Source organism: Meleagris gallopavo, chromosome Z (genome assembly GCF_905368555.1).
Source record: "Meleagris gallopavo chromosome Z, MGAL_WU_HG_1.1, whole genome shotgun sequence".
Classification (NCBI taxonomy): domain Eukaryota; kingdom Metazoa; phylum Chordata; class Aves; order Galliformes; family Phasianidae; genus Meleagris; species Meleagris gallopavo.
In genome coordinates this window covers 57,308,845-57,330,793 of record NC_139435.1, presented here as the reverse complement: position 1 = coordinate 57,330,793, position 21,949 = coordinate 57,308,845, and the positions used below count along the sequence as shown (strand labels likewise).

General features: G+C 33.4%; 1 protein-coding gene across 6 annotated transcripts in view; it reads left to right on the top strand.

Annotated features, from left to right (window-relative positions):
* The window catches only part of CHD1 (chromodomain helicase DNA binding protein 1), a 48,603-nt gene that overhangs the window by 12,921 nt on the left and 13,733 nt on the right, over positions 1-21,949 (top strand). For 4 of the 6 annotated variants that reach the window (XM_085212944.1, XM_085212946.1, XM_085212947.1 and 1 more), the window contains exons 3-25: positions 314-518; positions 1,473-1,577; positions 2,835-2,902; positions 5,055-5,204; positions 5,503-5,771; positions 7,199-7,424; positions 8,197-8,297; positions 8,533-8,711; positions 9,970-10,097; positions 10,620-10,836; positions 11,445-11,534; positions 12,324-12,514; positions 13,541-13,729; positions 14,057-14,219; positions 16,086-16,238; positions 16,662-16,733; positions 17,877-18,026; positions 18,590-18,738; positions 19,002-19,098; positions 19,178-19,273; positions 19,730-19,906; positions 20,066-20,226; positions 21,495-21,536. In XM_085212944.1, the coding sequence (XP_085069070.1) occupies positions 314-518; positions 1,473-1,577; positions 2,835-2,902; positions 5,055-5,204; positions 5,503-5,771; positions 7,199-7,424; positions 8,197-8,297; positions 8,533-8,711; positions 9,970-10,097; positions 10,620-10,836; positions 11,445-11,534; positions 12,324-12,514; positions 13,541-13,729; positions 14,057-14,219; positions 16,086-16,238; positions 16,662-16,733; positions 17,877-18,026; positions 18,590-18,738; positions 19,002-19,098; positions 19,178-19,273; positions 19,730-19,906; positions 20,066-20,226; positions 21,495-21,536 (3,378 nt within the window). The remainder of the gene's footprint in view (positions 1-313; positions 519-1,472; positions 1,578-2,834; positions 2,903-5,054; positions 5,205-5,502; positions 5,772-7,198; positions 7,425-8,196; positions 8,298-8,532; positions 8,712-9,969; positions 10,098-10,619; positions 10,837-11,444; positions 11,535-12,323; positions 12,515-13,540; positions 13,730-14,056; positions 14,220-16,085; positions 16,239-16,661; positions 16,734-17,876; positions 18,027-18,589; positions 18,739-19,001; positions 19,099-19,177; positions 19,274-19,729; positions 19,907-20,065; positions 20,227-21,494; positions 21,537-21,949) is intronic. The other 2 variants (XM_085212949.1, XM_085212945.1) reach the window with 1 other exon arrangement.

Here is a 21,949-nt window from a genome sequence, read left to right as displayed (position 1 = left end):
GGGTGATAAGTGCTTGGATACTAAACATTTGTATTATCTTAATTTCTCCTGCTTGACTCTTCAAATTAATTTGAATGTTCTTGTTTTATCTTTCCTTTTTTTAGTCTACAGAAAACATATTTAATAAATGAAATCTCATTTCTTATTCATTTTAACCTTTTTTTTCATCTCAACTTTTATGATAAACTGCATTACGTTAGTGTGCTGCATAGGTAACTGGGCTAATTTAACCGTTCATCCATAGTGATGCCAAGATGACCTCTTTTTCAGTACTTGAGCCATTGTGTAATATCCTGCTAATTTCTAATTGCAGCAGATCAGATGATGATTCTGGGTCAGCTTCAGGTTCTGGATCTGGTTCAAGCTCTGGAAGCAGTAGCGATGGAAGTAGCAGCCAGTCAGGTAGCAGTGACTCTGAATCCGGTTCAGAGTCAGGCAGTCAATCCGAATCAGAGTCTGACACATCTAGAGAGAAGAAACAAGTTCAAGCTAAACCTCTGAAAGCTGATGGAACTGAGGTAAAACAAAATGTAAAAACAAAAATAAAAACAAAATGAGTCCTTGGTGGAGGGAAAAAATATCACTCTGTGCTGTTTGTTTCAAGGAGATTGCCATTACAAAACATAGTATTTTAAAGAGTATAGATTTTAACCATTTGTCTAATTTTTCCATGAATAAATACTGGAACTAATGCTCTTAAATTTTCACTTTTGTAAGTATTTTGAGTTAGATGTTTGCTTAAAAATTTTTATGCAGTTGTACTTATGGAAGACAAAATCAGATAAAAGTTACTATTTCTGAATTTCTTTTTTTTTTTTTTATAATGTTTCTGTAATACTTAATTTCACTGTGTCAGTAAAAGATCCTGTAAGAATTTCCAGATTGTATACAACTGGCTTTTTGCATAAGTTTGCTAGGTTTAGGAAGAAGTGGTATTTATAAATTTCCAAAAATGGGCCAAAATTGCCTGCACTCTTCTCCATTATATGTACTTACTTGGGTGATAGACTGTGCATGTATGAAAGTCAGTAATATATTAGTTGTTGTAAAGTTTGAAGACTGCTGTGGATTGTATTTTATGTTTTTGTTCGTGTACTTCGCTATTCCTGTATGAAGCAAAAACATTATCAGGTATGTGGCCTGAAGTGGTTTATCTAGATCAGTTTAAAAATCTAGTTTATAGTAACAGTGCCTACAAAACTATTGCAAAACTTCCTGGAAAAACTATCCTAACAATTCTTACTTAATAGTCTGTTTTGACGAAATCTTGTTTTAAAACAAGATTAAAGGAAAAAAACAAAAACTTCTTAAGTTTTAAACCACTACCTGATGTTATTAGCATGTGTAGTAATTTGAAATATTTTTTTTATTATTGAGAGAATTAAATTGAATTTGGACTTAATAGTGGTGCTGTTTGTTTAGGACGTGTTTCAGTATGTTTAACTAATGCTTAGATCTTAATTCCAATTCAGTTTTGGAAGTCCAGTCCAAGTATACTTGCTGTACAGAGATCAGCAGTGCTCAAGAAGCAACAGCAACAACAAAAGGCAGCATCATCAGACAGTGGTTCGGAAGAGGTGAATAATACACATTTAGTTTTCTACAGTGTAAATTTGCCTGTCTTGTACCATATGCTATAATAAAGTTTTTTAGAGCCAAGCTGTATTCTGTAAGTGTCTGTTATAGTAATGTCTATAAAAGTAATGTTCAAAACATGACATTTTTTATAAGGAATGGGAAAAGTATCTTTTGGTTTCTTGGTGAGGTATGCTAAAATTTTAGCAGCCTAGGTTATGGATATATTCAGGTAGATGTGATGTATGGGCAAAATTTTCAAGCCACATGGTAGTTACATTGTATTTTTGGTCTCTTGAGTTTCTTCAAAGACAGTTAGAAATGTTGAAGATTGGTTCAGCTGTTCTTCCTGTGTTGATGTAGGTACTGCAGTTTTCAAAAACACTGTAGGAATACATTTTTCAAGTTTTTTTTTTTTCTTACCATTACTACAAAATAATTCTTGTATTTTAAGAAACATGAATTCTAGCTATTTAAAAACCTAGATCATTAGATCATTGGTTAGTTAAACTTTGTGTAGTAGGAATATCTTCTAAAGACATTAATGGCTGTGAAATGGTACCTGTAAAGCAAATTTTCCTCATTTATTGCAAAGATTATTCGCTGTAGTCACAGTTAATAGCTGGATTTATTTTTCACTGGTACAGAAACTCATAATTAAAACTCAACCTAATCGCACATCAGTAAAGTATTAATTTACAGCTTTTGTTAAGTATTTCTTTCTAAAGCTGTTTTTCTGGATATAGACGATATGAACTTAATCCCTATTAGATAGCTTTTTGGAAAATATAGTTTTCAAAAGGTTGTTTTTAATTTTTCCTGGGAGCAGAAAGAAGATCAAACTTGCTTTTTACAAAGCTGGTATATAAACATTAAAGAATATGAAATGTGAGAGAGCTTTCCCTGGACAGGAGATTTAATTAGGATTTTGATAGAACCATCATTCTGATTAACTCAAAACATCTTAAGCCATTCTATGTAAGCACAATAGGTACTTTTTAAGTAAGTTTTTTGTTGTTGTTGTTTGGTTTGTTTTTTTGTGGTGTTCTCTGGAGTTATGCTGCCACAATGTATTCATAGATGAATAAATGAAAAACCCCACATTAATCCTTATCTTATTTTATATTAATGACTACACGGTGAGGGATTAAGAGAGTGTAACATGAGTAATATGACAACTGTTTGAATATGGGAGCTGAAAACTAGATATATTCCATTATTTTCTGATAATGAATCGTGTATTTTTGCTTCATCTGCAGGACTCATCCAGTAGTGAAGATTCTGCTGATGATTCATCCAGTGAAACCAAGAAGAAAAAGCATAAAGAGTAAGATATTTTTATAAGTAATATCATGCCATTGTTTCTCATGGCAGCATATAACTCATGCCTTGTTTCTCTACACAGAAATCCTTAAGACCTCCTTTTAATTCATGTTATTCTTCCACATTTTGATTGACATTTTTGATTATTTTTAAATAAACTAAGGGTATTTCTATATCATATTCATTTCTGAGCAAAAACAACTGCAGTGTTATTTAAAAACATTTGTTAGTGCTTTTATTTCTGAAATATTTTTGTTCTGTTCCAGTGTGTTTTTGAGCTAAAGAGCCTCCCTAAAATTTGTTGTAGAAATTGGAAATTGGTTAAGTAAATTTCCTAATTAAATTTAAGTTGGAATCTCCTAGTTAGTGCCAATTTTTTCTTTTTTCTTCTTTTTTTTGGGAGGGGGAAGGAGGGAGTGGGGGCCTTTAAAGTGTATAAAATTGATGATAATTCTGGTAGTAGTTAGCTATACTGACTAGAAAAGTAAGTTTCATTGAGATCAAGCTGCTTTTAAGTGGTAGATCAAAAAGTTTTGATCATTTATGTTTATGCCATGTCATTGTGGCAGTGAGAAATGAATACACATAGTGACCTGTGGGCTTCACAAATGCTGGATAGAAATTGAATTGTTCTGTTATTCCTCTTGTTCCAGTTAACGAGTCATTGCAGTTCTCCACTTTGCTGGTATCATCTTAAAGAGATGGCAGTTGAAAAAAAATGGCTAGAAAAGCCTAGCTTTGCAAACTTTTCTAATGATGAGTTATTATTCATGGTCTTCTCTTACTTAAAAAAATTTGATTGCACCTAGTACCATCCTCTGTTACAAGAAAAACATGTCTAGGACACAGTAATCATGTGGTCAGTTTCTGGATTTTGTTCTATAATTCCTCTGAACAAATATGTTTGGTTGCTATTTGATGAAAAGATCAAAGATTTCTTCATAACTTCATAACTTGGTATGTGAGCAAGTCTTCGAGGATCGTTCTTTGTATTTGTTGTCCACATAATTCCACATAAATACAGGTGGGTCATGGATTTAATTTGGTTGATTGATTTTAAATTTACTGCCTGCAGAAGTGTTTTAATGAGACATTATTTTTTACTATTGGCTCTGTACCACCTACACAAAATGCACATACATGTCTTGGGTCACTGGAATTATGGGAATGTAATTTCTTCCAAGATCCAGGGTGTATTTGAATAGGAGAGGGAAAGTCAAAGCACCAATTCTTAGGCTTCATGATTGGAAATTTAACAGATTTTTTGGTGTTATACCAACTTTGATGAACACTAGTACTTCTCTAACACTTTGGTTCGGGAAATCTAAATCTGTTTTGAATGTTAATTCTAAGACTTAGTAACCTTTCAACAATGCATATTAGATTTTTTTTTTCTTTTTCACAAAGCTATTAAGATTATATTTGCCTTTATACAGTCAGAGTTTGGGGCAAGATCAGCTGGTGCATCTTTTCTGCTACAAAGCTAAGCAAGCTTTGCACACAACTAAGCAAGAGCAAGGAGGCTGTGCTTGGTTTACTTACTTGTAGTATGTATGCTGTCTGGTTGTGATGCTCTGATTTATGGAGTGGGAAGCAGGATCTTTTGGGAACCAGTGCCTCTCACAGCTGCTGCAGTTCAAGTCTTTCAGGGTGTTTCTCTAATCTGCTTTGCATTGTTTTTTTGGTCCAGTGACAAAGTTGCTGATTCTTTACATGAGCTACAGAGAACATAGGTGTTAGAAAATGTAGGACCCTCCAGAGATTTTATGGTTTGAGTGATGTGAGTTCAGATAAACATGTATCTTTTTAGCTAGACTTGTTAAATACTTCCGTTTCTTAACATGAGTCATAATTCATTTCTTCAAAACAAAATTTATATAGAAATGCAGATTTTCGTTCTGTTTCAGATGTAAGCTCTACCTCTTTAAAATAAGAAACTTGTTCTAACTCCTTTTGAAGTCATTAAGCATTTTTATTTATTGTTAGTGGCAACAATTTTTACTCGGTGATGACAAACTGTCTATCAACTATAATAGCTGTTAAAAACATTTTTATTCAGGTAAAGAATGCTTAAATTACAATAGACACCTTTGGAGGAATACCTGATTTTAGAAAGAAATAACATGAGGGGTTTTTTTTGTATTTCAATTGTGCAGTGAAGACTGGCAAATGTCAGGGTCAGGGTCAGTATCAGGAACTGGTTCTGATTCTGAATCGGAGGAAGATGGGGATAAAAGCAGCTGTGAAGAAAGTGAATCTGACTATGAGCCAAAAAACAAAGTCAAAAGCCGTAAACCTCCAAGCAGGTAAGATACACCTTGTGTTTCAGTATTCTGGTACTATTTCTAAAAAGCAGTTTAGTATTGTACTGCTACTATATAGGCAACTGAAAATATAAATAATAATTTTAAAATTAAGTAATTTTTTGAAGCTACCAGAGATAGTAATGATATTACTACTTTGTACTGAATGCCTTTTTTTTTCTGCTGTAATTGAAAGTGATGTAACGGGGCAATCGAGATACATGTGTTTAGAAAACAGCACATAAGGGTTGTGTTGTCCATCTTGATACATCATAGTTGTGTGCATCTTATTGTCTTCAAGGATTAAGCCAAAAAGTGGGAAAAAGAGCACAGGACAGAAGAAGAGGCAACTTGATTCATCAGAGGAGGAGGAGGACGATGATGAAGATTATGATAAGAGAGGATCTCGTCGCCAGGCAACAGTGAATGTTAGTTACAAAGAAGCTGAAGAAACCAAGACAGATTCTGATGATTTACTGGAAGTTTGTGGAGAAGATGTCCCACAGACTGAGGAAGATGAATTTGAAACTATAGAGAAATTTATGGACAGTCGAATTGGCCGAAAAGGAGGTAATGTTTAACAGTGTTTCTAAGATAAAGGAACACATTAAAGTACAACTTCGGCCTTCCTAGTTGTAGATCTGTAGTGTCTGTAAACAGTAATAATTCTAAAATATCAGAGTTGTTTTGTTCGCACATTCATAAGGATGTTCCTTTCTAGGTCCCTTTCTAAGCATTTCAAAGTAAAATATTGGAGAATTTGTATATCTACATAGAAAGCTAAAAAATAGGTTTTTTTAAGATTCATATTGCTTAAATGCATGCCATATTATTAAATAACTATTTATACAGTTCAGTGGTACTTGATTGGTATAAATTGTATGCAGGGAAGAATAGAAAGCAGTGCAGATAGATTTAACAGCTGACCAGTAACCTGAAATTGTGCTGATAATGCTGAACTACCAAGACTGTGATTTTAGTCATTGCTGTACAAATTATCTCACAGTGCAATGTGTGGGATGGCAACAAAATGCATATAAAATGTCAATGATTCTCTATTGTGTGAATTTCTGGAAATATCATTCTGAAGGGTGGTAGGCATTCATTCATATTTCCAGCAAGTGCTATGATGCATTGTCCAGCAGTTCTGTTTTATAAATTTGAGCCTGCAAATTATGAGTTCTAACTGTATGTGCATATACATATATATATAAATATTATGTATAGGTGTACACCGGTCCTATCTCCAAGCTTGCATTCTTTCAGCTTTTTTTTTTTTTTCAGATGCTGTCCTAAATTCTGTCATGTCTTGCCCCAGTGCAGGAGTGCATAGTGTCCCTGCTGTGCTCAAAGTCTTCTGGACTAAGCTTCTTATAGTCTGCCCAGATGCTGTTGCTGCTTGTGCTTTATTGTACTGTTGCCACTCTCCTTTGTTTTATCTGGCTGCTGCAACTCACTGGGCTCATGTCCTTACTTGACTGTCCTCACAGAAGTGAGCCTGTTCCTTACTGCCAGGATGCTTTAACTGTGATAGAGACTGTACTTAATATTTTTCACAGGTAGAATTCCAAAACCAGAAAATGTAGTAGAGCATGTTGAGGAAGAAATCAATTCATAGCATCTCTAAGTTACTAATGTTTCAAACATAATACCAAATGTCTTTTATGTGCTCAGACATAAGAGTAATGTGACAGAGAAGACATCAAGCAGTGTTAGTAGTGCATTCCTTTTCAATCAGAAGCAGGAATTCAAATAAAATTCTTGTGAGAAAAGATTAGATATTACAGGTTAGATACAGAAGTTTTAATTTCTTTTGAATACTTTGAATGGGTTAACACACCTGTAATTGTTCAAATGTAACATGAGAGCTGTGTATATTCATGATTTTTTGTGCTCATATAAAGATACCGCTAGATGCTGTCTACAGGTTATTTCTTACTGGTTAATTTATAACAGAACCCGCTTAATTAATAGTTACATTCCGGTTTCTTCCTCAGCCACTGGTGCCTCAACCACCATCTATGCCGTTGAGGCAGATGGTGACCCAAATGCTGGGTTTGAAAAGTCAAAGGAGCCAGGAGACATACAGTATCTTATTAAATGGAAAGGCTGGTCACACATCCATAACACTTGGGAAACTGAAGAAACACTGAAGCAACAAAATGTTAAAGGAATGAAGAAACTGGACAACTACAAGAAAAAGGATCAGGAGACAAAACGATGGTGAATATTTTTAAGAGAACTTTTTTTTACTTGTTTTGTAACAATGTTGATATTTCATAACAATTGTTATGTAACAGATGTTTCTGAGAGCTGTTAACCTCTTCATGAGTGTGAGGTTTCAGTTGTTTGTATAACAGGAAGACTAAAAGATTGAAAGCTGATATCTCCTTGATATGATCCCGTAAGCTAATCTGAACCTGATTTTAGCATTTGTTATAAATGAAATCGGAGTTCTGTAGGAATCTTGCTGCAGAGATTAATGTTTTATTGATGCTTTAGCCATTTCTTATTATATTTATATGAATTTAGTTGTATTATTTATTATTTTACTATTATTTATTGACTTGAGAACCTAGAACTGAAATGCAGTCTTCCTGGTCTTTGGTTTTATTAGTATGTTTGATGTATTAATGAATGCTGGTGACATTTTCAGCATTTTTGAGTGAGATGAATTCTTATGAAATAGACCACTCTCCATAATGTTCCATAAAAATACCCTATAAAGTATGCTACTTGTTATCTTCACTATTAACGCTAGATGTATCTGATAGTAATTCTGTATTTTTATAATAATTTTTAGTCTTTAATAATGACACAGCAAGCCCAAATGCAACATTTTTGGAGTAGGAGTGTTTGAATTGTATCCTCTTTAAAATAAGCTTGCTAAGTAGTGTTGCTGTGATGCTTCAGATGCTTCACTCATAGTTGCTTGATTTTCCTAGTTTTAGAACTACTCATTGTAGTAAATGTTGTAAATAAATTCCCATTTCAGGCTGAAAAATGCTTCTCCAGAAGATGTGGAATATTATAATTGCCAGCAGGAGCTTACAGATGATCTGCATAAACAATATCAAATAGTGGAAAGAATAATTGGTATGTTAAAAATATAAAGCAGCGCTGAGAATATTGTTAGTGCAATGCTTAAATTTGTAGTTAAAAATTTAGAATATCACCAACTTCTTTTCTAATCTAAAACAAAATTTCAGCAAAAGAGGAAATTGTCATACTTTCTGTGGTGCTTGTATATGCTGTCTTATCACTCAAATTCAGTGTTGTCTTAAAATACAGAAGTAAATTTTCACTTTATATCTCTAATGCTTTTCTGCAGCTCATTCAAATCAGAAGTCAGCAGCTGGCTATCCAGACTACTATTGCAAATGGCAGGGTTTACCTTACTCAGAATGTAGCTGGGAAGATGGTGCTCTCATTGCCAAAAAGTTTCAGGCACGCATTGATGAGTATTTTAGCAGAAATCAATCCAAGACTACTCCCTTTAAAGACTGCAAGGTGAGTATATAATTGCAGTGGATTTATAATAATTTGTACTGTCTCTGCCTGGGTTGTATTTAGACTAGAATAGAAGAAAATAGAAGAGAATGGAAGAGAGTAGCTCAGTTGAATGGGATCTTCAGAGGTCATGTAGTCCAACTGCCTGACCTCTTCCAAGCTAACCAAAAGTTAAAGTGTATTATTAAGAGCATTATCCAAGTGTCACTGACATGCAGAGGGCATCAACCACCCTTCTTGGAAGCCTGTTGCTTTGTTTGACCACTCTCATGGTAAGGAAGTTTTTTTCTAATGTTGAAAAGGGGCAAATGTTTTGGCTGTTGCTGAATAGTGTTTTCATGATTTCAGAGCAGTCTCTGTTTCTCATTGTGCTCACTTCTCCCTTCCCTCTCCCTGAAGTAGGCACAACAGTTTGAAAAAGAACATGGCCAGGATGGATCAGTACTCAAACTGACAAAGCATCAAAGAAATTCTCCATGCCTTGTAATGTCATGCTCAGCATTAAATCTGAGGGAGAAAAATAGGGGGTTACACTGTGGCCACTGCTTGGAGACTTACAGATCTGCTGCTTAGAGGCTATGATTACTTTCTGTCAAATGATTCTTTTTTAGTTCTTGTTGTTTTGTATTTTCTTTCTTCTTTCCCTCATCATAGTAAAACATATTTATCTTCATCTGCAGGTTTGGCTCACTTCTTACGCTTCAGCTTTCTCTGCTATCTTGGTAGGGTGGCTTGCAAGCAGCTGGATGGCAGTTTAGCTGTCAGACACACTCAAGCTGAACCACCACATTAGCTGTGAACGTAAAAAAAAAAAATGTGAAAGTAAAAAAATGTGAAAGTCTCATGCATTGAGAAATATGTATTACAAATCACTTTTGAAGCTTGTTTAGAATTGTAATAGTTGTAGCTGTATAGTAATATATAGGCCAGGTATCACTGTTCAGTGTAGCTTTTTCAAGATTCTAACCCCCTACTCTTTTACTGGCATTCAGTTACAGGCTTTCTTAGTATTTTGATTTGTCTGAAAAGAATGTGAACTTTGTGAGTGAGTTAATGTCATTCCAATGTGAAATCTAAATCAGCAATCAATCTAATTCAAACTTGCAAATTGATCATTGTTTTTACATGGCATAGTTTTCAGTAATGGGTTCGTACCAGATGTGGTGATCCAAGAGATGCCTACTGCTACATTTTCTATAGGAAGCTTTTTTGGTAACTTCAGTCAATGTTAAGACTGATGCTCAGTTTGCTTTGGCAGGTTCTAAAACAGAGACCAAGATTTGTTGCACTAAAGAAGCAACCATCTTACATAGGAGGACATGAAAGTTTGGAGTTAAGAGATTATCAGTTAAATGGATTGAATTGGCTCGCTCATTCATGGTGCAAGTAAGTATAGTCTGTTGGTAAATTTTAATCATTTGTGAAACTTTAAAATTGTTTTTTCTACATCTTCTTTGTCTCCCTGCAGCTGAAAGTAGAACCTGATATGACTGTTTTTGCTTTTAGTAAGTCTAAACCTTGTCATTACAGTTTGGTCAAAGAACAGTTAAGCTCTGTTGCTGTTTTGCTTTTACTTTCTGTGTGGGAGTCATCAAAAGGCAATCAAGCGAAAGTACTTGAAAAGTACCTGAAGCTACAAAGTCAAAAGAACCAAACAAAATCTTCAGAAATGACATTGTCACCTTACTTCTAAAATAGACTTTTTAGAGTACTTAGAAGCTTTTTGTTAACATTGGTAAATTGGTTTGATGAAATAGTATATAAATAAACTTCAGGATGTAGAATTGTGAAATCTTTTTTGAGTAATAGTGCTCAAAAGATAGTAATTTATTTCTTTGTGTTCATTTCCCTCTCTTCATCCCTCTTCACCTCCCTCCCTTTTTCTTGTTTTGTTTGCTTGTTTTTCAGAGGGAATAGTTGTATTCTTGCAGATGAAATGGGTCTGGGTAAAACAATACAAACAATTTCTTTTCTGAACTACCTGTTTCATGAACATCAACTGTATGGGCCTTTTCTACTGGTCGTGCCACTTTCTACCTTGACATCTTGGCAAAGAGAGATTCAAACTTGGGCTCCTCAGATGAATGCTGTAGTTTACTTAGGAGATATAACTAGTAGAAATATGGTGAGTATCTCCCCTTCATCATTAGAAAGTTTAATGGCAAATCTGATTCATTTTATATTCCTGTCCTTTGCTAATTTGCAGTGTTTTGTTTAAGAGTGAGCAAATACTTTCTAAAATAATGGATTTAATATGTGCATTTTAAAGCTCAGATTATATACAATATATCCATGCAGTGTAAATTCACATGAAAAATTTCCTACATGCTTAATAATAAACAATTAAAAATACAATTTTATATTTGAAAACAAATTGTCTTCTGCCATGTGATTATTTTGGTGGATAAAATAAAAATAAATATTTATGCAAGCCAGCCATAATCATAATATATTTCCTCAGGGTTATTGGTTTGTTTTCATAATCTGTCTTCTGAATATTGATAACCTTATTTATTAAAGTAAAAAATGCTTTGTAGAAATTTGTTTCTATTTATTCAAGAGATTAACAATTATTTTGAAGGGCTTAGCCTGGAAGTTCAGTCTTATGTATGCTTTGTGTTATGCTTCTATTTTGTGATGAAATTGTATGCATTTCTATTGCTGTAGTGCTTAAATTCATTTCAGTCAACCAAACCTTTTTCCTTTAGCTTATTGTTCATTTTGTTCTTGTAGATAAGGACTCACGAATGGATGCATCCACAGACTAAACGATTAAAGTTTAACATACTTCTGACGACATATGAAATTTTACTGAAGGATAAGGTAATCACATGTACTTCTTTAGGGAGATGGAATCATTTGCCAGGTGTAGAACTTCTGCTAGACTTGCATACATTTCGGTTCTTAGTCATTATGTGGAAGTCAGGCATGATGGATTTTGCATTTTTGAAATGTAACAGTGTACCCTTTTTAAGCACTAAGAGTATTTTTGTAAGTGTGGTGAGGTTTTCTGCCTTCTTTCATTTCATCAAGTGCATACCAGTTCAAGTTTGCTTGAACTTCTCTTTACTATAATGATCTCCTCCCATCTTGAAGAGCTCTACTTTCCTTGCATCTTCAAAGAACTGAAAAAGAATCAAGCCCCTAGCCCTAAACATCTGCAATGCAGTACTTTGAAATCCTGTATGATTCATTCATGTGGACTGTCTCCATGATGGGAGTACACAGTTATCAGTAGTCTTTCTGAAAGTATATGGAAATTTTTGGAAATGGTCAATGTAAAGAACACTTTGGTTTCATTTGTTTGTATGTGCTGGGAAGAACAGGACAACAGAGACTTTTTTGTTCCTGTCATGAAAATTAATGTGGATCAAACACTGTTTTTTTTTCTTTCTTCTCCTCTTAAACTTATTTTCTGCTTCCTTGGGATGTTTACACAGCCTTTCTGGTAAATATAGTAACGTGCATAAATATTACTAAAAGCATATAGCTATCTTTATTTTATTAATATAAGGAAAAGGTTGTGGTATTTTTATCTTGGTTATGAAATGTGAGAAGTTAAATAATATGCCTCGCCTATGAATGTTAATTCCCCTCTTCCATTTCTTTCAGTCATTCCTTGGTGGTCTCAACTGGGCATTCATTGGAGTTGATGAAGCTCATCGTTTAAAAAATGATGACTCTTTGCTGTACAAGACTTTAATAGACTTTAAGTCCAACCATCGTCTTCTTATTACTGGAACCCCTCTGCAAAACTCCCTCAAAGAGCTGTGGTCTTTGTTGCATTTCATCATGCCAGAAAAGTAAGGAAGATTTCCATATGATTCATGTATTCTCTTTTGTGAAGCTTTGTATTGTGTAGTAGTGATTTGAGAATCAGTAGAAGTAACCATACTGTTGGAGAGTTTAACTACTCAGTGTAAGGTAGATGCAATTGTTTTTCATAGTCCTGTGGCTAGCTGTCTCCTGATACCATTGTTTCTTTTTGCAGTTACAGCAATTTATAAGAATTATGACAGATTAATGTATATTGGTCAGAACCCAGAGAATGCCTTACTATTAAAACTTGTACAGCTTTCCACTGGGGAATAAGATTGAGGTTATCTTATTTGCCTTAATACTAACAATACTAACAATAATAACAAGTTTATACCAAGATGCCTGATATCCTCCGTTTGGGTCAGGTTTTTGCTTTAAATACAGTGGACTTACTGTATTGACCTTATTCTTTACTGATCTCTGTTTGTACATAGGATAAATGAGAGCTCATGTTAGAGCTCACATTCCTACAGACATCTTGTAAATACCAATTTCTTTTGACTTACAGATTGCACTGACTACTTCAGAGTCTTAGTGATGTAGTACTCATTCTTCATCAGTCTAAAGTTAGTTCTCCTGGTCTGTTAAGCACAGGATAATTATGCTTCGTTTGTCTATTCAAGGTGATTAAAAAAAGTATGAAGTTGTGTCTTATTGTCTGGCACACCAGCTATATTTTTGTGCTCTTCTTGATATATGTATATATGTATTTAGTAAAGGAATCTCTGCAGTTGTCCAACTGAGGCAATTATAAGTCAGCAATTTAATCTTAAATTTCATTTCACATAAATGTGGAACATTCCATTCTTCTATTTATGTACAAATTATTTGGAATTTCCTATAAGGTCAAAATTCAAATTTAAAAAAATATATATTATCTTTAAATTAAAAAGAGAAGTGAGGAAGAAATCCCGTGTATATGTGCACTTTTGGTATATTTTTACTTTCCATGTTAATTTTAGAATTTGTAGTATGTCACTGTGTTACACTTACTTTCTTCTACATTTAAGATTTTCCTCCTGGGAAGATTTTGAAGAGGAGCATGGCAAAGGAAGAGAATATGGTTATGCAAGTCTTCACAAAGAGCTTGAACCATTTTTACTGAGAAGAGTTAAAAAAGATGTAGAAAAGTCTTTACCTGCCAAGGTTGAGCAAATTCTGAGGATGGAAATGAGTGCACTGCAGAAGCAGTATTACAAGTAACACCACTTTTTAAATTTTTCTGTTTTAGTGAAATGAATACATGCAAATTACTGAACTCTAATAATTTTCATAAAGCAGTTTGAGTTAGGGGCAAAAAAAAAATAAAAAGCACCTTTTTTAGGATTTCAGAACTGTGAAATTCTGTGAAGCAAACTCTTTGATATTTATGCTAGTATAATCTCTGTCCATTTATCTTCTATTTTTTAGCATATTTTCTCATCGTACTTGGAGCTTTTTAGAATTTATTTGTTTATATTTTGAGAGCTTATCTTGCCCTTGTGATTCCACATATGGTTACTTACACTCTATGTCTTAAATCATAGGTGGATTTTAACACGGAATTATAAAGCCCTCAGTAAAGGTTCGAAAGGCAGTACCTCAGGCTTTCTGAACATTATGATGGAACTTAAGAAGTGTTGTAACCATTGCTACCTCATTAAACCACCAGATGATAATGAATTCTATAATAAACAGGAGGCCTTACAGGTAATATTATTTCTTTTTCTATTTGTGTGAAAAAATGTTTTAGATCTGTAATATGCACACAGTAATTTTACAGCTTATTTGGCAATTTATTACTTCTATTAAAGTGCATTAGGAAAGAACAGGATCTATAAAATCTGGATTTTTTTTCTACAAGTAAGTGAAATGATTTTTATTTCTTTGTTAGAACAATCTACTAGACAAAATACTAGACAAATAACTATTAAATGAAATTTAATTTTTGTTATTTTTTTTAAGATTAAAATTAGATCTTTAAATATAATAAAAGTGATAGAAACAGTTTGAAACAGGCAGTGTATTTTCAAACAAACTAACTTTTTCAAACCTAAGTAAAATAATGCAGCTGAAATAGTGGGAGCAATATGAATGGAAATGCATGTAACTGGCATTGGAGCACCTGCAGTCTATGTCATAACATAAAGTTATCAGCAGAACCTTTTAAGCTTTTTTGTAATCTGATATTGTTTTTTATATGCTTGCAAATAAAGTGAGTAAAGTGAGAAGAAACAAAAGTAAGGAATATCAAAATCTGTCTGATTTTTTGTTGTTGTCAGATGAAAACAACACTAACAAAGATGGGTTGTGATTTTTTTAAGTAAAAATTAACTAGAACTTTAATAAAACTGTTGGAACGTGCGATATAAAGATTATTGTCAACAATGTAATTTATATCAATATTTTTTTTCTAAATATCTTTTTATTCCTGTAATCTTTGACATTTGTAATTTAAATAGATTTTCCCAAAAATACTAGTTTATACAGTGACAACTTGTGATTACAAGCTCTTTTATGTTATGAACTATTTCTTAAAGGCAGAAGCTGTTTTCAAGTTGGCACGCTCTGCTGCCAGCTGATCATAATACCCCTGAGAACTGCTTGCATATATTTCTATTAATTGCAGACTTTAGACAGTCACTTCTTTGCTCCACCTTATTATATTTTGTCAGCTCTTACTTATGAAGGACTTACTTATGAATATCCTCCTCTTTTCTGAGCTAAGTAATAAAAGCACCTCACCCTGAATTCTCCAGAATTATGTCCCAACCTAAAAAGGCATTAAATTAAAAGCATTAAATTCCACATTTGCTTTCTTTTCCCAATATTCCCAAAGGAATTGAGAAAGCTCAGTGGCGTAACCCACATAAAGTCAGTTAAGCTCCACAAACAGCAGTCCTCTCACTGTCTTGCCTGAGAAACTTGATTGATAGGCTTAGTTTAAAGATACTTAGAGGTTTAAGCAGCAGCGCTCATTTCTTTTTAAAAGATGGGAAGAAAAGAAGTTAGACTTCAGTATGATTTTTCTTAATTCGGTTGTTATTTTTGTTATCAAATGTTATTTTTTAATTGGCAGAAAAGAACTTGTGCCTGCACACTAGCTGCTCAAATTTTTAGGCCAGATTATTTCTTCAATATTTTCACAAAATATTGAGATGCCACTTAATGAGCAGAAGCTGAGAAGTCTGTTCCTCTTTATTTTATTTTATTTTTTTGTCTCCTTTTTAGTGAGATAGTGTTCTTTTGCAGTTTGAGTCAACTAAACTAAAATGAGAGAAAATTTAATCTTCAGTTAATACAGCATAACAGTAAATTTAGCTGTGTACTCTTATTGCTACCTGAAGATGTTTTTTAGTTCTAGGACACTGTACATTTTATAACTGTGTTATGTATTATAATGAATGTCAGAATGACTCATTTTATAACTGTGTTATGTATTATAATGAATGTCAGAATGACTCTTTTTTTTTTTCCTCCCACATCAATAGATAGGATAACAAGTAAATAACTAAACACCTGCAATGTTGTTAGTGTTGAGATGAATTGATTTTGTAATCCATATTTCTTTAATAGCATTTGATACGTAGCAGTGGGAAACTAATCCTTCTTGACAAACTACTGATTCGGCTGCGAGAACGTGGCAACAGAGTTCTGATTTTCTCTCAGATGGTGAGGATGCTGGACATCCTAGCAGAATATCTAAAGTACCGGCAGTTTCCCTTCCAGGTAATGATCTTGGTTAACCAAGAGGTCTTCATCCTGAACTTAAGAAAAATCATGTTTTTACTCTGAGGGTGGACGAGCAGTGGAGTATGTTGTTCAGATGTTGTGAAATATCCATTCTCTGTGATACCTAAAAGCCAACTGGGCGTGGTCTTGGGAAGCTTGCTGTAGCAGGCCTTGGTTGAGCAGACAAGATGACTTTTAGAGGTCCTTCCAGTATTTCAGCCATCTGTGATTATCTGTTCTTTACCATTTTGTTTAAGAAAAGAAAGCAACCTTGAATTTAAAAGATTTTGTGAAGGAGCATGTTAACATTTCTTCTTTTTGTTCCTTCACATTGTTGTTTTATCAGTTGGAAAGTCAGGTTACTATGATGGGAATACAGCTAAAGAATTACTTTCAGACTGTAGTTTTCAATCTCTTTAGAGACTTGATGGATCAATAAAAGGGGAATTGAGAAAGCAAGCACTGGATCATTTCAATGCAGAAGGATCAGAGGTATGGCAATTATTTTTTCCTACTTTGCTCTTTTTCCCAAGAAACATTGTATAAAAATGAAGTTGATGACATTGAATTTTATACATCAGTAAGATTGAAATTATGTTATTCTTGCCTTGTTGGTAAGGTTACATTATTATTTTTTATAAGATTAGGTGAAAAATACTAATTTATGAAACTAGTATTTAATGAATTGTGTAGTTGTAATATTTTTATGTTGTTTTCAATGCTCTTTGTCAAAGTAATTTTAATTAGTACAGCACTGTAGAAATAATTCAACTCTTTTGCACTGTAAGACATAACATCATTTACAAAAATGGTGAACTTAAGTCTTTAGCACAGAAAGCATCCTTATGCAAGTGGCCAAACTGAGTTTTGTATTATGTTCAACCATCTTTAATTTCTTTAAATATGGCTTCTGTTATCTTTGTTTTTATGCCACCTACTTAACATGCCCTGGAAGAAAAAAATGAATAACTGATTTCTAACTTCTTTGTACATTACCTGTGAATTTACAGTCACCTCTGTTATAGCTTTTATTCATTTACTTATTTTAAATGTGCTGAGGGATTTCTAGCTCATTTAACACTCCTAATATGTGGGCCGGGTGTTGAGGCGTTGTCTTTTTTTTTTTTTTTTTTTTTTTTGTGATGGGGAGTGCTGTTTTTTTCTTGGTAATAGGATTACATTTTTCAGTTGCTGATGAGTTTCTGTTTCTGCTCTGACTGAGGAGGAAAGATTTAACTCTGTGAAGTAAACTTCAGATACCTGTAAAATCCAAGTTTACTTTTATCTGTTCAAAATTTTTAAACTTTTAGCCCAGACATTGCCTCTGTCTGAAATCTGTACGGTTATACTGTGCAGTTTTTGAGGTGAAGAAGAATCTAAATGTCGCACAGTTTTCAGGAAAGGAGGTGAATTCCACATTTAGACAGCAGCAGAATCACGTTTTCTGTTTTATTCTCAATTTCTTTCCTGAAAAAAAAATTATAAAACTCCATGTATTTTTGGCCTTTAATGAGCAGTGGTCTTCCTGGAAATGTGTAGCATAATTCCCAGGACTCATTTCTTAGTCATGGTTTGTTGCTGTTTGTTACATTAGTTAAACTGAGAAATAAACTATTTCTTGTTTTATGATTGCAGGATTTCTGCTTTTTACTGTCTACCAGAGCTGGAGGATTAGGTATTAACTTGGCATCTGCTGACACTGTAGTTATATTTGATTCTGACTGGAATCCACAGAACGATCTGCAGGCACAGGCGAGAGCTCATAGAATTGGACAGAAGAAACAGGTACGCATTTTGCTTAAAGCTTCAAACTTGAAGGATGATTCCATACAGTAGCTGTCAGCTGTCTGTGTGGGCCATTGCAGTATTTGTGTGTTTTGAGAGTAATTAATAATTGGATGGGTGTGTTCAAAAATGTTAATAAATGCTCAATTTTTACTCAGTTTTTAAATCTCCTGAAATGGAGACAAAGTATGGCAGCAGTGATGTATGGATGGAGGGGGGAGAAAAGTTCTGGGTTTGCCTGTCTAACCTTCATTGGCATTATCAGCCACACCACCCTTAGTAAAGTATTTCATAGTTCTCTTCAAGTTTCTTTCTTGGAGAAGACATGCCATAATAATCAGAAATACAACAATTTTGTATATAGCAAAAATTGTGGCTAATCACTGAAGTTAAAAAGAGACAAGTCTTGAGTTTATTTCTCTGTTTTTTAAACTGTTTATGTGAAGACATGGCAACATCAGTGAAAAAATATTCATGTGTGAAGCCAGTCAATAAAATTAAAAAGATAAGTAGATGAGATTTACATTTCTCTTTGTTGTTTCTTAATGTTTTGAAATATACAGGTTAATATTTATCGGCTAGTAACAAAAGGATCAGTAGAAGAAGATATTCTTGAAAGAGCCAAGAAAAAGATGGTGCTAGACCATTTAGTAATTCAGAGAATGGACACAACAGGAAAAACTGTTCTGCATACAGGTTCTACTCCATCAAGGTACATTTGTGTTATCTTATACATCAATTTACACTTAATTGTATTTGACAGATAAGTAAAAATGACAGTAATTTCACTGATTACTAAAAGGCGAAACAAGGTTAAATGAAAATGAAAGCTTCAAGGTGTACTGTCATTGTAGATTTTTGTTTCTGTACTAAGTTTTATTGAACAGTAAAAAGAATGCTTAATTTGGTTCATGATTTAAAAAAAAAATTATGTTCTAAAATAAAATGGTTTTACTGAAACATTTTGTATTTCAGCTCTACACCTTTTAATAAAGAAGAGTTATCAGCAATTTTGAAGTTTGGTGCCGAGGAACTTTTTAAAGAACCTGAAGGAGAAGAACAGGAGCCCCAGGTAGGTAGATTTTATAGACAAAACAACCAAAAATATATATGAATTATTTAGTTGTAAAGAAGATTTTCATCTTTTTCAGGAAATGGATATAGACGAAATCTTGAAGAGAGCTGAAACTCGGGAAAATGAGCCAGGTCCATTGACTGTAGGGGATGAGTTGCTTTCACAGTTCAAGGTATAGCTCTGTCCTCTTCCTCCTGTCATAATTACTTTTCTTTATAAAAACTACATGATGCTCTGCATCTGTTCGTTCTGAATCTCTTTCTAATAAAATGTTTTTTCATCTCTATTGTCTGTGCAAGTATTGAAAAATAAGTAATGTGTTACTAAAATAAGAAATATTTATGAATGTGTTAATTATTACAGTTCTGGGTTGTGTTTTCTTAATGCCTTTGATGTTAAGTAGCCGTGGTATTCTTAAACACAGTCTTAATTGATGACTTTTAGAAAGTGCTTTCAGCCCTGTAGTATACTTGAATGCCATATATTTCGTGTCATTGGTTAATAATATTACAATGTGGGTACAGTTTATAAATGCATAAAATGCAGAACTTAGTTTCCCTAAAATATTAGCAGGTAAGTCTTATTTAAATAAAGCCATCTATTTACTACATATGTTCTGATATATAAGGTGGCGAACTTTTCCAATATGGATGAAGATGATATTGAGTTGGAACCAGAAAGAAATTCAAGAAATTGGGAAGAAATTATCCCAGAATCCCAGCGGAGAAGAATAGAGGAGGAGGAAAGACAAAAAGAGCTTGAAGAAATATACATGCTCCCGAGGATGAGAAACTGCGCAAAACAGGTACCTCTGTCTTGTGTTTTTGTGTTAATACTTTCATTTGGGTTTTTGCCTTTTTTTTTTTTTTCCCCTTCTCTGAATTCATGTTTTTGTCAGACTAGGTAAGACTTTACTATGTGTGAGTTACTCATGTAGTTTCAAATTCTTACTCTGAAATTCCAGATCAGCTTTAATGGAAGTGAAGGAAGACGTAGTAGGAGCAGAAGATACTCTGGATCTGATAGTGACTCCATCACAGAAAGAAAACGGCCAAAAAAGCGTGGGAGACCTCGAACTATTCCTCGAGAAAATATTAAAGGATTTAGTGATGCAGAGATCAGACGGTAAGATATGGGCAGATGTGTATGTTTGTAAAGGGAATTAGTCAGGTGGGTTTTTTTGTTTGTTTTGACTATTCTAGAGTTCAAAAATACAGAAAACAGCTGATTTCTCTCAAACTGATTAGAGAACTTAGACTCTTTTGTACATTTCTGCATTTTGTATCTTTTGTTCTCTGTGTGCTGATGTAGTGAATTATTATGTCAAAAATGAGCTCAATTTTGTAAGGAGAAAACTAGCTTGGAAGATGTCACCCAATAGTTTTACATTTGATTATCATGAGCTACTCCTAATTCCTGCATCTTCTGAGTGCAGCAACTTCAGGAAATTGTCCCTGCAACAGGTGATTTTTAACATGTGCAAAATAATCTATTTCCCATTGTTTTATTTGAAAGTTGTAGAAGGGGTATGTATATCTTTGTGATGACAAATGCAAAAGCTTGAATGGGTTTTGTTTTCATACTTGTTCATACTGTAATTGAATTAATCTAATAAGGTGCATTTTTAAAACAAAAAATACAAAATCCTGTTGGAGAAATGGATATTATACCTCCCATCAAAACGATGCTAGAAATTTTTTTGACAGGAGAAAGAATTGTTTTACTTCACCTTTGTGGCTTCAGGAAATGATTCAAAATGATTCAGAAATTTAAATTGCTCACATTTCTTTAAAATATTTTATATCTTTCAAAATGTTTCGCATTATAATAATAACCCTTAATAATCCTTTGAAAATCCTTGTTGCTCTTTTGTTTCAGTTAACAGCACAGCTAGTTGCTTATCGTTTCGAAGCTATTCATGTGCTTGCACTTGCAACTTGCATTTTCATTTCATTCCCTTTTTATCCTGATATTTACAATTTCTTTCCATTACTTATTTTTTCCAACAGCAGTAATATTTTTTACCTTTTATTTTATTGTATTTTCTTATTCTCTATTTACCAGAATTCTACATTTGTTTTTTTTTGTTTTTTGGCTAAAGAACATCTAGTTGCTGAATTTTGAGACAAGTGAAAATACAGTAATAAACATTCTTAGTGATAAAGAGTATAAATTGTACCTTCTGTTGTTTTATTCATATCAGTTCTTAAACCAAATACTACATTACACTGACTCTGTGTAGATTATCTGGATATACTAAGCTGCCCTAGTCTCTCTGGTTTTGAATTTTAAAAAAATCTTAGCACAATTCTGTATTGTCAGTTCAAACAGTTTAAAACTAATGTGTATAGTTAAGCATACATTGAAACTGCAAAATTATTTTCTTTTACTAGATTTATCAAGAGTTACAAGAAATTTGGTGGCCCTCTGGAAAGGTAAGCTTATTTAATTAAAATTGTATAGCAGCTTGGAAGCTTGTTTCCATAAAAATAAGAACAATATACCAAAGAACCTTTGACTAGAGAAAAAATAATGTGCATAGTCTTTTAACTTGACTATAGTGCAACTTTGGCTTAATGTCTTCCCTTTTGTGATATGTGTTCAGATAGCTACACCGGAAACCTTTCAGTTTTGTAAGACTGCTTGCTCTTTTTCTTCGTATTTTACCTATTCTTTTGTTTAAGCTTCTTTGGTTATAGGTGTTCAGCTGTTGTGTTTGCTAGCCTGTTGAAAACCTGCTGATTTATCCTGTGTGATTGTCAAAGTTACTTTTCCAACTTAGTTTTAAATTTTCTGCATTATTCCATTGTTTTGAGAAAAATCTACCACCCTTATTGTCGTGGTTTAA